This window comes from Lampetra fluviatilis, chromosome 27, assembly GCF_964198595.1.
Source record: "Lampetra fluviatilis chromosome 27, kcLamFluv1.1, whole genome shotgun sequence".
NCBI classification, from domain to species: Eukaryota; Metazoa; Chordata; class Hyperoartia; order Petromyzontiformes; family Petromyzontidae; genus Lampetra; species Lampetra fluviatilis.
Window position 1 is genome coordinate 8164696 of NC_136301.1, and position 17366 is coordinate 8182061.

The 17366-nt window shown below is 50.2% G+C and overlaps 2 protein-coding genes across 2 annotated transcripts; one reads left to right on the top strand and one right to left on the bottom strand.

Moving 5' to 3' along the window:
* Nucleotides 1–1373: 1373 nt before the first annotated feature.
* Nucleotides 1374–8799, bottom strand: RPL8 (ribosomal protein L8). Its single transcript, XM_078869182.1, has 6 exons — nt 8720–8799; nt 7000–7142; nt 5218–5359; nt 3059–3277; nt 2233–2348; nt 1374–1676 (listed from the first exon to the last, which is right to left on the bottom strand). The coding sequence occupies exons 2-6, from the start codon at nt 7135–7137 to the stop codon at nt 1518–1520; spliced, it is 774 nt and encodes a 257-aa protein (XP_078725308.1). The 5' UTR covers nt 7138–7142; nt 8720–8799; the 3' UTR covers nt 1374–1517.
* Nucleotides 8800–9229: 430 nt separating this feature from the next.
* Nucleotides 9230–16103, top strand: CEP19 (centrosomal protein 19). Its single transcript, XM_078869403.1, has 4 exons — nt 9230–9409; nt 11553–11688; nt 13853–13956; nt 15020–16103. The coding sequence occupies exons 1-4, from the start codon at nt 9230–9232 to the stop codon at nt 15200–15202; spliced, it is 603 nt and encodes a 200-aa protein (XP_078725529.1). The 3' UTR covers nt 15203–16103.
* The last annotated feature ends 1263 nt before the right edge of the window (nt 16104–17366 follow it).

A 17366-nucleotide genomic window follows, 5' to 3' on the forward strand; every position in this document is an offset into this window, starting at 1 on the left:
ACATTGTCCTGCGGAGGGAGCTGGTAGGAACGTTGGGTTGCTCGGTCAATGGCCATGGTCAACGGCGGCGTGGTGTATTCCGCAAATATGGCCGACTGTGAGGGCGGGCACAAGCCGGCGTGAGTAGGTTAAACGTTGAGTTTTATAAGGGCACCACGGGGTGACCAGCCCCTCCCACCCAGCCCCTCCCTCCCCACCCCCTCCCTGCACGACGGACACAATAATCCCCTGTGGGCTGGTGTTATCAGGAGGTTCCTACAAGTAAGACTTCTATTCCCCTTTCCTATTCGCTTGTCTGCCTCTACTCCCCTTCTCGTGGTGTGCCACAAAAAGGTTGCATTTCTCGAATCCCCGTCTCCTGTGTAAATTACAAGCCTGCATATCTTCCGGCCTCTGTAGTTTACACGGATCGTTACATTTTCTTGGTCAATGCACATTTATCCATGTCATAGCATGGAGTATCGCCCGAATTGATAAAGTTTTTGAGCGAATTGGCATATTGCCGTTACATTGTGGAAGGACAGACGCGACTCACCTGTGTACTCTTACTGGTGTGTAACGCCAGCGCAGTGGCGAGCGCGCTGAACTTTGAAGCCACAAATCGGAGTTCAATTCCAAGTCACGACTATCAAAACAGCGGCGATGTCTGAACCGAACCTGGACCCCCATCCGTTGCTAACCCACACCATGTGGTCAGTGTGAACTGTGGTAAAAAAAAACCCGACGCAGCATGGAGGCCTTCATCCTGTAGTGGACTGAGTAAAGGCTATTACAAAGTATTCTTGGCGCTAGACGGACTGTTGAAATGCAGGATTGGGGGGTGGCGACAGCTTCGTTAAATACAACAGAGAATAGATCCTTCGATCCGCACAATATCATACTTCACGTTCTGTTGAGGTGAGTGCCGTTAGCAAACACCTATAAAAGCCGGCCAAGGCACACATTAGGGTGGTTAGCACCACATATCACTTTGTCGAATGGTGAAGTTTATACATTGCATCAGGTACTCATTTGAGACCGGTCAAGCCTAGGGGAGACCCAGGACTGGTTCAAACTCATCACGAGTGTTGTGCATGAGGGACTCCGACTCATGACGCCGGGTTTGTAGTGTAGCACGCTAAACCCTGCACCGTCGCTCTCCAAATCTAGACACACTAGCCCAGGGTCGGCAACCTACAAATCCAGAGCTACTTGCGGCTCTATAAAGACTAAAGCGACGTTATTTAAGGACCGTCTTGTATCCACATGCTCTTAAAATAGCTTTTACGCAATTAAAAAAATGCTCTTCTTGTTGTTTTGGTTGCAGACCTCTGTACAAGCCCCAACACCACCACCACCAGAAACCCACAAAGAACACCACACCACTCAAGCACTCCTCTTTTCCAAAAACGTGGAAGTCTTTATTGACGGCACCACATGCAGACGCACGCAAATGCCGGCGGTGACCGTGACGACGGTGGTGATGCTGGCGGTCGCGTGGACTGTCCCGCCGGCACACGGTCGCATGGCGGTGGCGCTTAGCTCTCCTTGTCCAGCACCACCTTGGTTCCGCGCAGTCGACCCGTGCGCCGCGCAGCGATGAGACCCACTTTGCGACCAGCCGGCGCATCCCTGCGGATGGTGGACGGCTTGCCAATGTGCTGGTGGTTTCCTCCACCGAATGGATGCTCCACGGGCTGTGGTGGTGGTGGACAATGCAAGCGTTGAGTGAGCACAGATCGATGGGTTTGGTAAACAACCAACCAATATTGAATTGAACATTTTTATTTTGGCTGTTAAATAAAATCATTTGATATTTCAGCCGCGTTCAGTGTGTTCGTTTCCGCGCTGACTTGTTGAGAATGTGCTCATGTGACGGTGGGGAGCGGCAGTGCAAAGGTTAGCGCGCAGTGCTACGAATCGGTTCTGAACCTCCCTTAAGTTAACTCAGACTAAATTGAGTATGTATGGATGTTGAACGTCTGTCGCAGCATACGTAGCCAACCGTGCTAATTGGAGTACCTGCTATGGTGTGTAAACATCGCCAATGGGGAGATAAAGGCCGGGCATGGTGCCGGCCACTCACCCCCTTGTGTGCCGTGCCAGCCTGCAAAAGCGTTCACTAACAGCACTTTCCCCCAGTCTGTTAAGGCTAAACTGTGGATTTTTGTAAGTGTGCTCACGTGTATATGCAAGTGATTGTGCTTGTGTTTCAATGCGCATGTGCACGAGTGCTCGTGTGCAAGGACGTACGTTCATGGCCACACCCCTCACGCGAGGCCAGCAGTTCCTCTTGGCCTTGTACTTGTGGTAGGCCCGACCGGCCTTCAGGATCGGCTTGTCAATGCGACCACCCCCGGCCACAACACCTGGAGGCAACACAACAGAGACCCACACCACCAAACACCCATCATATTAGACACAACATCATCAGTGACACCGCAACACGGACTTACCACACACATCACACCCCAAATCAGACGACACAAAATGCGCACCACACAGTACACATACCATAACAGAGGTCAATTTATTTCAGGTAAGGGCCGTTGATTTAAGATTCAATTTTGAGACAACACACAAACGCACATACACGTACCCATGCACACGCATGTACACTCTACACAGACATGAAAAAAAACACCACACTCACCCCACACACACCACAAAGACAAAAATCCCTCTTACAGCCTTAACAAACTTTTGGGGCAAGTGCTGTTTGTGAGCACCTATGAAGGCCGGCACAGCATGCGAGGGGGTGGGTCGCCAGCAACACGCCCGGCCGACTGTCTGCCTAGTGGCGATGTCTACACACCGCACCAAGCACTCGTTTGAAGCTCAATCGACCTAGGAGAGGCCCAGACCTTGTTCTCATAATCGCCACTTGTGTTGGTCGTGAGTGGGATTCGAACTCGGGTCGCCGGGCTCGTAGTGCAGCGCACTAACTGCTACACTACCGCTCCCCACGCACACCACAACCGGCACACACACAAGACATCACATACACAAAACCTCGTGCCCACAAACCCCTCGCTCCATGCACATCCCACCAGCCACCCACCCCGCTAGTGTCACGTACCCACGACGGCGCGGTTGGCGGAGGAGATGACCTTCTTGGCGCCCGAGGGCAGCTTCACGCGGGACTTGTGCGTGTCGGGGTTGTGCGAGATGACGGTGGCGTAGTTCCCCGAGGCGCGCGCCAACTTGCCCCGGTCTCCGCTCTTCTCCTCCACGCAGCACACGATGGTGCCCTCGGGCATCGCGCCCACAGGCAGCACGTTCCCCACACTTAGCTGGGCTGCAGGTGGCAAGAAACAACCACAGTAATCACCGCATTGGCAATAACCACCGCATTGGCAATAACCACCATTATTCACAGTACTCACCGCATTTAGTGTCAACTATATTCAGAGAAACCATCACATTCACAATTACCACCCAAGACAAATATCTCCAATATCAGCCTTCAACAAATTACCCTTATGGCGGTTCCCTGGGGTACCATGGTTCCCCGGGGTACCATAGTACCCCGGCTCTCGCATAATGTCCGTGATGCAGTAATTTTTATAGTCTGTTGATGGTCGGCGATGCGGCAATCGACTCATCTCGACGAGCTGTACACGATGCACTACGGTGCGTACGAGCGTTCAGGGTTTCAGCGCAATCGTCCTCGCTGCGTTTCAATATCGCGGAGTAGCACTGATTTCGGAGTTAAGTACACCCCTGGAAAAAACTGTCCCAGAAATAATATATCTAATTGCCTCGGCCATTTTGTATTATTTGGTACCCCGGGGTACCGCCATAATGATCCAATGGGCAAGTGCTGTTAGCGAGCACCTATAAAGGCCGAGACAGCACACAGGGGGCTGGGTGGACAACACCACACCCAGCCGTCTGTCTCCCCAGTGTTGATGTTTACACAACACACACACGCCTAGTACTCATTTAAGGTTGAGTCGATCTAGGGGAAGACCAGAACCGGTTCAGATATTTGCTGTTGTTGGCCGTAAATGGAAATCGAACAGTTGCCATCACAGTAACAGAACAGACGTAACCAACCCAAGCACAATAACAACCCCCTTCATAGAGCCCATCAGCATCCATCACATCCACATTAACCACAGTGGTGACAGCATCCACAAATCACAGACCGCATACTGCCCCACCCAGCTGGGCTAACTGATGGACCAAACGCCAACCCCATTTACTAAAGCTACTGATGTAGCTCTTCATAGGAGCAACCATGCTTAGCTGGGCTAGTGGGTAACACGTACATTACAGGGCTGGTACTGCTACTATAGGGCGAGAACTACCGTCACACAATCGGACCTCCGCTTAGCACGGGTTGGCTACGTACGGCACGAAAGAAGTGCAAAATGCATACATTCACGCTCCCCACGTAGCGCTACAATGTATGGTAAAATTTCATTTGCACAAACGTGCAATTGAATGCACCACCATTCCAGTGTGGGTGGAAGTCAAGTTTGTCCGAGTAAGTCAGTTTGTCCGAGTACGTACAGCATCATGGTATAAAGAGACATGAAATTAGTGAGGTGAGCTGAGGGGTGAGAAGTGAGGTGAGCGTCGGGATATAGCAAGCCTCGTGATGAGTGGTATATTGAGCCTTGTCACGAGCAGTGGAATGAGTGACAGGGCGAGTGGCACAGCGAGTGGTTTCGTGAGCATTGTGGTGAAGCATTATAGTGAACGTCGTGGGGAGTAGCATAGCGAGTCGTGAGTTTAATGGCGAGTAGTATAGCGAGTGTCGTGGCGAGTGTCGTGGCGAGTGTCGTGGCGAGTGTCGTGGCGAGTGTCGTGGCGAGTGTCGTGGCGAGTGTCGTGGCGAGTGTCGTGGCGAGTGTCGTGGCGAGTGTCGTGGCGAGTGTCGTGGCGAGTGTCGTGGCGAGTGTCGTGGCGAGTGTCGTGGCGAGTGTCGTGGCGAGTGTCGTGGCGAGTGTCGTGGCGAGTGTCGTGGCGAGTGTCGTGGCGAGTGTCGTGGCGAGTGTCGTGGCGAGTGTCGTGGCGAGTGTCGTGGCGAGTGTCGTGGCGAGTGTCGTGGCGAGTGTCGTGGCGAGTGTCGTGGCGAGTGTCGTGGCGAGTGTCGTGGCGAGTGTCGTGGCGAGTGTCGTGGCGAGTGTCGTGGCGAGTGTCGTGGCGAGTGTCGTGGCGAGTGTCGTGGCGAGTGTCGTGGCGAGTGTCGTGGCGAGTGTCGTGGCGAGTGTCGTGGCGAGGCCGTACCCTTCTTGCCGCAGTAGACGAACTGCCCCGTGTGGATGCCCTCGGCCGCGATGAAGAGCTCCGTGCGCTTCTTGAAGCGGTACGGGTCCCGGAACATGACCTTAGCCAGGGGAGCTCCGCGGCCAGGGTCGTGGATGATATCCTTTGGTTAGACACACAAAAAATGTACAGCTTTAAATCATTTTTCGATTTAAAGCTTTCGTGACTGCAGGGATTCATCTTCTTGGTTCTTTCGGTAAAGTCACGTAGAAGGAAAATAATAAAACATAATATAATACAATATAATAATATATAATACTTATTTTATTATGTTTTATGTTTATTATTTTATTATTTCCCTTCTACGTGACTTTACCGAAAGAACCAAGAAGCTTTAAAACACTTTCCAAAGTATATTTAATGCGTTCATGCATAGGCTCCATTCGGCTGCAAAAGGGGGGACAAAATAAATTGAGTGAAGATGATTCAATTTGAATGAAACGCGAGTGTAAAGTTCTGTTGCTATTAGGGACTTATCCCATTCAAGTTGAAACAGAGCGCTAAGAAGATTAATTGGATATTTGTAAACACATATTTCCCAACAGCTTCTGTACTGCCAGCGAAAAACTTCTGAAGACAAAAGCGTTTTGGAAAGCATCACATGTCCTCATGGAAAGTTTTTCCAATCTTTATTTATTTACAGGAGGGGACAGTTGTTAACCTATTTTCTGCACGGCACTAACTCCTACAGGCTCCACCTCATAGCACCACCGAGTGACAGCACATCACCATCAGTGACAAGCAGAGGTGGGACAAAGTCATTGTTATGCAAGTCCAAGTCGAGTCGCAAGTCATCAAATTCATGACTCGAGTCTGACTCGAGTCCAAGTCACATGACTCGAGTCCACATCTCATAGGTGGGACAAAGTCATTGTTATGCAAGTCCAAGTCGAGTCGCAAGTCATCAAATTCATGACTCGAGTCTGACTCGAGTCCAAGTCACATGACTCGAGTCCACACCTCTGGTGACAAGCCTTACCCTCGCCGTGTGCAAGTATGCCGTGTGCTAGTATTAGTGGTGTATTAATTATGGTGCGTGTTCGGCACTGTATGACTAATTGGGGTTGCTGTAGTTGTGCACGGTGGTGCTGTAGTGCAGGGGTGGGGAACGTCCGGCCTGCGGGCCGTACGAGGCCCGCGAAATCATTTGGTGTGGCCCTGCCAAGGCAACCGCAGGCGGGACTCGAAATTCAATAAATCTCGAAGCAAACTTGGAAAAGCAGTTGCGAGTAGCAGCAACATCAATACCAGCTAACATCACATGCCTCACCAAAGAGAAGGAATTCCAGCCATCACATTAGGGGTCAGTTAATTAATGAAATGTTTTACCAAATATAACAGGCACATTTGTAAGTTGATAATTTTGTATGGCCCGCAAATGATGTTATAAATATCCAAATGGCCCTTGGCAGGAAAAAGGTTCCCCACCCCTGATGTAGTGGCTCGTGAAGGACGCTACTGGGTAGTTGGGAGGCTGTCGCCCTCAAGCAACAACGGAGGACGAAGGGGCGATGCTCACAACAACGAATAGAACGCCGGGCAGCTAAAACACAGCGAGGAGCACAGGTGGTGGATCTGCCAGTCATTTAAATTAGTCAACCCCGAACACCTGGGTCTGTCCTGTAACCTATAAACAGTGAGCCTTCCTAACTTCGCGTGGCCATAAAGCGCACCTGGTGCATGTGTTTCGAGTCGTTAGTGCGGTTGCGTTCAATGTGGAGCGTGCAGCAGCCGTGTGCCCACCTTGACGATGCCCTTGATGTATCCGTGCCTCTCGGCGTAGTCGATGGCGCGGAGGCGCGCAGGCCCCTTCTTGTGTTTGTTGTGAGCTCGGAACACGGACCCGGCGCCCTTGCGCTGACTGCGAATCACGCGCCCCATGGCTCCTACAACACACAGCAGAGAGAGAGCACTTGTTACAGCCGGCGTGAGGTACGAGTCTTCATCGCCGCAGAATGTTCACCCCCCCTTCCTCCGCCCACAGAAAGTTTTAGTCGTGACTTTATATCCTAGTTTTCACTGGCACACAACGGGGGCCCCCTCACGGTGCCGGTGATTTCCCACTGGGTAGAGGTCTCTTCAGTGCGGATGTTTACACACACTGCACCGGGTTACTCAATTTAAGTGCCCAGTCGACCAAGCGGGAGGTCTGAACCCAGACACGACGACTTGCTAAGCACTGCGCCACCAATCCTCACACGTGCACGTACACAGACCAAGATCCCCCGTATAGCCTTAACGGACTGTTGGGGCAAGTGCTGTTAGCGAGCACCTATGAAGGCCGGCACGGCACACGAGGGGTTTTTCTGGCCAGCATCACGCCAGGCCGCCCATGCACGTACAGTCAAACGAACGCACGCGTACGGCAAAAACACCATGAGATCAAAGCAGTGCAAGTACTCGGGATGAGAGACTGCCTGGGAGTATAAAACTGTGCATGCTTGGGGCTGCGAGGTGGCATGAAAATACCAGTGCAGCAATATTCCTGAATCCATCTGTGCACAGATTTCTGTTTGTTAAAGCTTTAACCGCTCGTTGGATGCGATATCCCAATATCACAAGGCCCTTCAAGCAAGTGTCTCCTGGACAAGTACGCACAAGCCGTTCTTACATGTGGTATTTAACCACTGAATCGCTTAATGTAGAATTCAAAGACTGTAACCATCAATTCAGTCTGGTGTGTACTCTGTCTCGTTTGTCTCTTTAGTTCGGAGGCAATGGACAAATCCATTCACGGTCTCAATTCACTCCTGGGTGAGGGCCTCTCTGTTGGTGGTTATACGATATCAATAATTCACCATGCCGGACAGTACGGAGACCGTAGAGTGGAACATTGGATGTGGGCGCATAGGAGGTACTGCACAACTGAACTTGCTGCACTGCGCTCCCATGCCGACAACTTAATGTGGGCCACCTATAACACCCTGTTATGCACGGCAGTCGCCCATACAAGTACTCTCCAGAAGCAACCCCGCTTAGCTTTAACAACCATCCGACGAGGCCTGGTGCACTGCCCAGTGATGTTGTCGCAGGCGTTTTAGTAAGAATCGACACATTTAACCAAAGTGCAGTACAATATAGCAATCTATGAAGCGATAGGTCGAACGTGGCCTACCGGTAAAACACTTAAAACTAATGATCAAATAAGCCAATTGCCACCACATCAGTAGACCATTAACAGCCAAAACAAAACCACAAAGTGCAAACATTAATCACAACTCGGGCTCTAACGAAGACTGAAGCCTCGCTAACGCAGGCCCGAAATTCACAGGCCTCCCAACACAACGAAGTCGCGTTAAGTGGGTTCGTGTCCAAAATCGCTCATAGCTGAAACAAGAGCGAGAAGAAAGGTCCCCCTCGCCATCGCCGAGCGATTCGCGCGGAAACGTCGCCCCGATGGGGGCGGATGGCAGAGATTGACAACGGATTGAGGGCGGCGAGCGAGGCGACACACAGCCATTACCTGTAGATCCCGGAGGAGAAAGGGAATCTCGTTGGAAATCTCGCGATATTTCGAGCCTGTGACCCCCGCCCCCTCCCCCCGCGAACTCTCGCGAGATCTCGAACCCCTCCCACTCAGCCCCTCCCACCAAACTTCCCACGACTCGCGAGAACGGAAGTGACGTCATTAGCCGCGCGCCGTAACCGGACGTTATTACAATTTACACCAAAAACTTTCATTAAACATTATAGATTAATTATGATTTATTATAAGCAATTGTATATCTTTTAAGGGTGAAAACCTCGTATTTTAAACATAATTGTGGTTATAATGTATTGTGCACGCGCTATGGCGTCGTCTTCCCCTCGCCACGTGAGCACGGACGTTGTAAAACTTTAGTTGAAAAAAAAATCAACATTGACTTTATTTGATCATTCAAAAGTATCTACAAAACCAATACCAATTATATGTATACCGCGGCACGAGTTACAAAAAGATAGAGAGAAAAAAAACATGTTTATACAAAAAAAAATGAGTCCACGTTTCACGAACGGTAGTGACGTCATTGAGCATCTGTTGCCCCGGGAGACGCCCACTTTACATTTCGTAGTGCGCATGGGCGCGCGGTTAGGAGCACGTGACCAGCAACGGGTGGCTCGACCAATCAGCTTCGTGCTGGCGCCTATACGGACTGGGAAAAGCAAGCGGACGGTAGGGACGCTTAAATGAATTGTCAGCGTCAACGTCGTCCATAAAAGAGGTTTTTTGGGGTTAAATCGCGTAAATATATAAATGTGTCGTTAAAACCCGCCACGAATTGGCACGTTCTGTTTACGCGACAACCCTTACTAGTTGGCTGTGTTAAAAAGCGTCAAAGTCGTGAGTAATTTGGGCTGTTATCGCAACGGAGCCACGCTTTGTTAAACGTCAGCTAAATCCGCCTTCGCGGAGACCGAACGCGCAAACTTTGCCGAGTGTGAAGTTTCGTAAAAGGTAAATAATAAAATAATAAAAATAAAACAATAAAATACACGTATTCTTGGCTCTTTCGGTAAAGTCACGTGGAAGGGAAATAATAAAATAAAACAATAAAATACACGTATTCTTGGCTCTTTCGGTAAAGTCACGTAGAAGGGAAATAATAAAAATAAAACTATTAAATACACGTATTCTTGGTTTTTTCGGTAAAGTCACGTAGAAGGGAAATAATGAAATAATAAAAATAAAACAATAAAATACACGTATTCTTGGCTCTTTCGGTAAAGTCACGTGGAAGGGAAATAATAAAATAATAAAAATAAAACAATAAAACACACGTATTCTTGGTTCTTTCGGTAATGTCGAAATTAATTTAAAGTTGCGCATTTTAATGTGACGTCACATTTCTCCCCCCCCCCTCGTCACGCATCGTCACAAATGTCTGACCCCCCCCCCCTAGGTGCGTGACGTCATTTATGGACGGCCCCTATGGCGGGGGGGGGGGGTCTACTGACAATGCACGCGATGCGTGTGGCGAATACGAGATCTTAATAAATAACGTCACTAAACATTCCTTAATGAGCCGCGTGCGGCTCCGAAGCCACAGGTTGCTGACCCCTACCCATGGTGAACTGAATTCCCACGGTGAACTGAATTCCCATGGTGAATTGAACTTCCATGGTGAACTGGACTCCCATGGTGAACTGAATTACCATGGTGAATTGGACTCCCATGGTGAACTGGACTCCCATGGTAAACTGGACTCCCATGGTAAACTGGACTCCCATGGTGAACTGAATTACCATGGTGAACTTCCATGGTGAACTGGACTCCCATGGTGAACTGAATTCCTATGGTGAACTGAACTTCCATGGTGAACTGAATTACCATGGTGAACTTCCATGGTGAACTGGACTCCCATGGTAAACTGGACTCCCATGGTGAACTGAACTCCCATGGTGAACTGAATCTCCATGGCGAACTGAACTTCCATGGTGGACTGAATTACCATGGTGAACTGGACTCCCATGGTGAACTGAATCTCCATGGTGAACTGAACTTCCATGGTGGACTGAATTACCATAGTTATCTGGACTCCCATGGTGAACTGAACTCCCATGGTGAACTGAATCTCCATGGTGAACTGAACTTCCATGGTGGACTGAATTACCATGGTGATCTGGACTCCCATGGTGAACTGGACTCCCATGGTGAACTGAATCTCCATGGTGAACTGAACTTCCATGGTGATCTGAACTTCCATGGTGAACTGAACTTCCATGGTGAACTGGACTCCCATGGTGAACTGGACTCCCATGGTGAACTGAATTCCCAAACATTTCTAACCAGGCCCCGTGGTGTAAACAAGTGCGTTTAAGTATCTAACTCTTCTCCACTTTATCTGGTGCTGTGAAGAGCTATGAAGGACAATTGCCCGAAACGTCGTCTGCTTAATGTTTTCTTTTAAGGCCACCGTGTTGTGCACGAATGTTGAGCTGTGTTACGAGTGTACGTGTGTCTGTATGTGTCCACCCCCAGTCTGTAGTGTAGCAGTAAGCGACCCGCGCTACACTGCGAACATGGTGACCCGCGTTCGATTCCCGCTCACGGCCAACACCAATGGCGATTATCTGATCCAGTCCTGGGCCTCCCTTAGGTCGACTCAGCCTCAAATTAGTACATGGTGCGGTGTGCAAAAACATCGCCACTGGGGACAACAAAGGCGGTTGGGCATGGTGCTGGCCACCCACTCCCTCGTGTACCGTGCCAGCCTTGAAAGGTGCTCGCTAACAGCACTTTCTCCAACGTTCTGTTATGGCTATACGGGGGATTTTGAAATTAAAAAAATGTCTTTGCCCTCCCCACCCCGTCACAGCCCATGCCCCCCCACGTGCCGCTGCGCTGTGGGGTGCGGCTGAGCCCCCCCGCGCTCGTTCTCGACTACGCGGAGCACGACTCGAGCCGCGTGCGGCGCAGAATCGTCCCGCTCCGCGCGTTCTCCGCGTTCTCCGGTGAGATAAGAAAAAAACACAAAACACCCCCCTCCCTCCTCCCCCCTCATTCGACATCGCACCTCGTCCTGGCTTTGACACTCCTCCTCCTCGAAGGCGACGGTGGTCACAATTGTCAAGCGCATCAGAAAGAACATCAACGGGACGATGCGTACATCTCCTTCACGAGTGGAATCATCTGTAGAATGACGAGCGTGGGGGCTGGGGGTGCCTTGCCCCCCCCCCCCCGGTTGGAACCGCCTTGACAACCACCGTGAGATTTGTTGTCAACAAAAGCGAAGATGGAGCGCCCCTACAGCGTTGAATGTTCGAGACCGTGAGCAGTAAAGATTGTGGTTATGCAAGAGGAGCCGTGATATAAAATAGCCTCTAGGTGCGACCCAGCGAGACAACTCAGATATTGGGGCTCCACCTCATCGATTGCCGCACCCCCTGAGCTGATAATGTAGTTACCACACTGGGAATCATACACGGAAAATTAAAGACACAAGCCAGAGTAGTACGATTGTGGCCATGCAGCCCAAACTGTTCGGACATATATTAAACCACTGGAGTCATTGAACGGAGGCGTCGGCTAGCAGACCTCGCATTTGGCATTTCGCTGCGCAACATATCGCCTGTACGCAAGAGTAGAATCGGGTGAGGATTGTGAGTGAGTCCTCCCTGGTTACTTCACTCCTCTTACCCTCAGCTTAATTTACAGTGAGGGAAAAAACGTATTTGATCCCCTGCTGATTTTGTACGTTTGCCCACTGACAAAGAAATGATCAGTCTATAATTTTAATGGTAGGTTTATTTGAACAGTGAGAGACAGAATAACAACAACACAATCCAGAAAAACGCTTTTTAACGCATTTTAATGAGGGAAATAAGTATTTGACCCCCTCTCAATCAGAAAGAGTTCTGGCTCCCAGGTGTCTTTTATACAGCTGAGATTAGGAGCACACATTTATACTGGAGGAATCCGATGAGCTTATCTTAAAAGCTTATCGGATTCCTCCAGTATAAATATTCAGATTCTGGAGGGTTGAGAGCATTGCACGTGCAACACCGCATCACAAGCAAGAAGTCATATTCTTAGGGTTTTTCGGTAAAGTCACGTAGGTAAAACATTAAAATTAATAAAAGTAAAATAAAATAAAAATTACGACGTTTCGGAGGGAACACAAGCTTCCGTCTTCAGGTGGAACCGTCACAGCCACGACAGCTGTATCAAGTAAATGAGAGATTGCAAGAGCTACCACTCCGTTTAAATAATGGTTGGAGAGGGGGGAAGGGCCAAGTACGGCACACTTTTTTATTCATATGGTAAGGTGAGGCTTAAGAGGGTGAGCCCTTCCCCCCTCTCCAACCATTATATATACGGAGTGGTAGCTCTTGCAATCTCTCATTTACTTGATACAGCTGTCGTGGCTGTGACGGTTCCACCTGAAGACGGAAGCTTGTGTTGCCTCCGAAACGTCGTGATTTTTATTTTATTTTACTTTTATTAATTTTAATGTTTTACCTACGTGACTTTACCGAAAAAACCTAAGAATATGAATCCTTGCAGTCACGAAAGCTTCAAATCTAGAAGCAAGAAGTCCCTGGGTTCGATTCCCGACTCAAGCGCTTTCCTGCGTGGAGTTTGTATATTCTCCCGTCCTGCATGGGTTTTCTCCACGTTCTGAGGTTTCCTCCCATGCAGTGTTAACTATCATTGGCTAAATATCCCAATTCTGAAAAAGTACCTGAAAATTTAATTTCGATTTAAAGCTTTCGTGACTGCAGGGATTCATCTTCTTGGTTCTTTCGGTAAAGTCACGTAGAAGGGGAATAATAAAAATAAAACATAAAATACAATTCTCACGACGTTTCGGCCACAACGCAAGCAGCCGTCCTCAGGTGAAGAACAGGTCTGTCGGAAAGACAAACGCTGTCTTTCCGACAGGCCTGTTCTTCACCTGAGGACGGCTGCTTGCGTTGTGGCCGAAACGTCGTGAGAATTGTATTTTATTACGTTTTATTTTTATTATTTCCCTTCTACGTGACTTTACCGAAAGAACCAAGAAGATGATACCTGAAAATTACTCAATTGGAATTGCACAGTGAGGCTTTCCTCGGTAAACAAGCGGCATGATAGTGAGTTGTTAAGATGCTGATGTTGTGTGTGTGTGTGAGGTAGATGTCCCTCAAACCGTGGAGAGACTCAGGGAGAGTGAGCGACATGGAGAGTTGATCCGACAGCTGTCCACCACTCAACTCACTCGCCTGCTGCTGAAAATACGGGTGAGCACACATCGACACACACTCAGCGATCCGATGTGCATTCGAGACGTTGCAGTTCACCCAGGGGTTGTCTCCAGTGTTCTATCGCGTGGGATCCCGAGCTGCCGAGAATCTCCAGATCGGCTCGCATGTGTAATGCGAGCGTAAGCGAGGTTTCGCCGCTCAGCTCTGGGGCAATTGGACGCCCGGAGTATTGGGGGCGGGGCCCAGTAAGGTGGGCATATGGGGAGGTCCGCCGCCCACCTCCGGTCCAATCGGATGCTCGGATGATCAGGGGCGGAGCCTAGGGGCGGAGCCGGGGGGGGGGGGCGGCGCTAAGTAGGCCTCGGCAAGGTAAGGTAATTGTACCCTTTTTACCGGGTAAAAGGGTAAAGGTGTCGACATGCCAAGGGGTAAGGGTAAAGGGTAGGGTAAAAGGTAGGCTCGTTGCTTTTTACCTTTTACCTTACCTGCTAAAGGGTAAAAGGTAGGGTAGAGTGATTGTATTGTGGTAAGGTAAAAGGTAGGGTAAAGGTAGGCTCGTTGCTTTTATACCTTTTACCTTACCTGCTAAAGGGTAAAAGGTAGGGTAGAGTGATTGTATTGTGGTAAGGTAAAAGGTAGGGTAAAGGTAGGCTCGTTGTTTTTACACTTTTACCTTACCTTGCCGAGGCCTAGCGCTAAGTGAAGGGCGTGATCTGGAAGGTTGGGAAAGGGCGTGGTGGAAGGTGGAGACGGGATGACGAGAGAGGGGAATATAAGGGGGGATCCGGAAGAGGCTCGTGGCAGTTGGCATAGACTCGAAGCGGGACCACGTCGAGCCGTGGGAGGTCTTGAGCGCCATCGGCCACGTAGCGGCTGGAGACGGCTGGAGCTCCAAGCACACCGTCAGCCAGCGGTGTGCGGGAGTGCAACTGACGGAAACAGCGCGCGGGGCGCGACAGTGGAACAGCCGGTCCACGGTCGGGTCCAGCGGAGTGTGAGCGGCATAAGAATAAAGACAGAGACGGAGACCAAGCTGTGTGTCGTCAACGTCCTTTATTATACATGGACGGGATTCACACCGTCACCACGTGGCCGGCAGGAGTCGCTGGGCGGGTGCGGCGAGGACCTCAATGCCGTGAGCGACGCGGCGCTGGTGTTGAGCAAGCGCGAGATGGACCACGGCTTTGAGCGGCGGCGCCTGAAGCCCGGCGACGCAGGCTACGAGTACGACGTGTCGCGCGACTTCATGCCGCTTGCACCCAGTGAGTGGGACAGCGACTGAGCTGTTGCCAATGCCCCCCCCCCTCACCCCGCACGGTTCTATCGAGCATTGGCAGACTTATCTTGCGAATGCGTTTTGTAATGACTGTATCCGCGGTGGGGAGATGTTAACTACCTCACCTGTCTTCTTGGTTCTTTCGGTAAAGTCACGTAGAAGGGAAGTAATAAAATAATAAAAATAAAACATAATAAAATAATTTTCACGACGTTTCGGCCACAACGCAAGCAGCTGTCCTCAGGTGGAGAACAGGTCCGTCAAGTAGACAGACACCTGGTGTACAGGAGGTCGTGGGTTCGATCCCGACCCTTGACGCCTGCTGTATATTTGGAGTTTGCGTGTCTCTCCCCGTGGTCACGTGCATTTTTCTCTGGGTCCTCCGGTTTTTCCCCTCCACATTTAGAATCGTGCATTTAAGAGTATTTGGCTGCTACAAATTTCGACAGAAGCCACTTCATTGCACTATAATTTCTGGTTAGGTCGCTTCTAAAAAAGAGCTAAATAGCTGAGTTTAGTTTTAGTATCCGTGCAGGACAGGAGAACAGACCACAAACTCCACGCATGAACTCCTTGCCGTGAGGCGCGAGCGTTACCACCGCGCTGCACATGCAATGGCTCTCGACCCTTGGCAGTCGTACGATCGGCTGTCGAGGCTGGTGGCCTAGGCGAGCAATGCATGCTGCTAAATTCACTTGTTTGGTTGTGCGGTGCCGCTCGCTCTCCGATGTGTTTTCAGTGTTTCTGCAACAAATCCAGTTGTGTCAGGGGGGGGAAAATGTTGAAAAGTAACTACTGATTATTGTCAATGTTGTTGGATCCTGTGTTAATCTGTTGGGAGTTACAAAGTTTACATCAATGATCATTCACAAAATTTAAAACATATGTAATAAAGGACTCTCTCTCAGATGTCGATCTCCGTTGTCCTTTATTGGGTTCGTAGAATCTCCGTACCACGGCGTCTCGCTCAGGCCCGCATCCCGCTCGACGACCTCTCCACAGCCCTCGGCTGCTCCGTTGTGCAGTCTCCCTGCTGCTCCGATAGGCAATCCTTGCAGCCACACCGCTGCTCCGCTATCTAGCGTCACTGCTGCCCCGTACACAGCTAGCCTCTCACTGCCCCGTTAGCTCTCTTCGTCTGACACCGATGGCTGTCGGTGTCGACGTCTCCCACCGCGTGGCGACCGCGCCACTCTCCCTCTTGCCCAGCGTGGCCTCCTCGTGTTTCACTCCGTCTCAACTCCCCCTTTTTTTCCGGTTCTCTCCCTAAATCCTCTCCCCCACGTGACCCTAACTCCACCCACTCCCCACGTGACCCAGATTCCGCCCCCCCTCAATCCTTGCTCGCATTACACATAGTTGAAAACAGGCGATTTCTGAGGTGCAGCCAGTCCTCCCAGGTTGTGTTGTTGATGAGGTCAAGTTTCCAAACCAGGGTCTCGTTTTTGTTGCTCCGCAACCTGAAAGTAGACATGGCAGCATCCACTGATGCTGTAGCATCTTCCTCCTTGATGTGTCTCTGCCCAGTGGCCGGTGTTTGGCCCAATCTCCCTCGATCTCGTCCGATCTTAAACTTTTCTCCATGTGACCGTAAGTTCCCCCCCCCGCCCCCCCCCCCACACATCCTCCCACTTCCTTCAAATCGAGCAGCATGTCTGCTCCTGCCTCTTGGCCTCTTTCCCAACTTCCTTCATCAGGCGGCCACTTTGCAAAATGTGCCCAGACCACATCACTTACCTGGTCGAGATGTTCTCACGAGGCTTCTCTCTCCGAGTCAGATCTCAAACTCCCTCATTCCTCTTTCTATTGTTTTCTCCCATGCGGTGGCACACAATCCCCACATCTTAGATGTTCCAGTCTGATAATTGGTTTTTTACCCTTTTATCTGGCAACAAAACCGACACCTTTTTTACAAGGAGTCATGTTTGCATCGACCACGATACCTGCAGTCATAATGCAAACAAAAAACATAACTCTGAAAATGTATGCACTGTCCTTGAAGTTGATTGGTCCACACCCGAGACAGCTTTCCTTAGAGCCTAGTTTCACATGGTGTTGGACCAGATGACGCCAAAAGGCGCAATCAACTTCAAGGACAGTGCATACATTAGAGTTGTTTTTTGTTTGCATTATGACTGCAGGTATTGTGGTCTATGCAAACATGACTCCT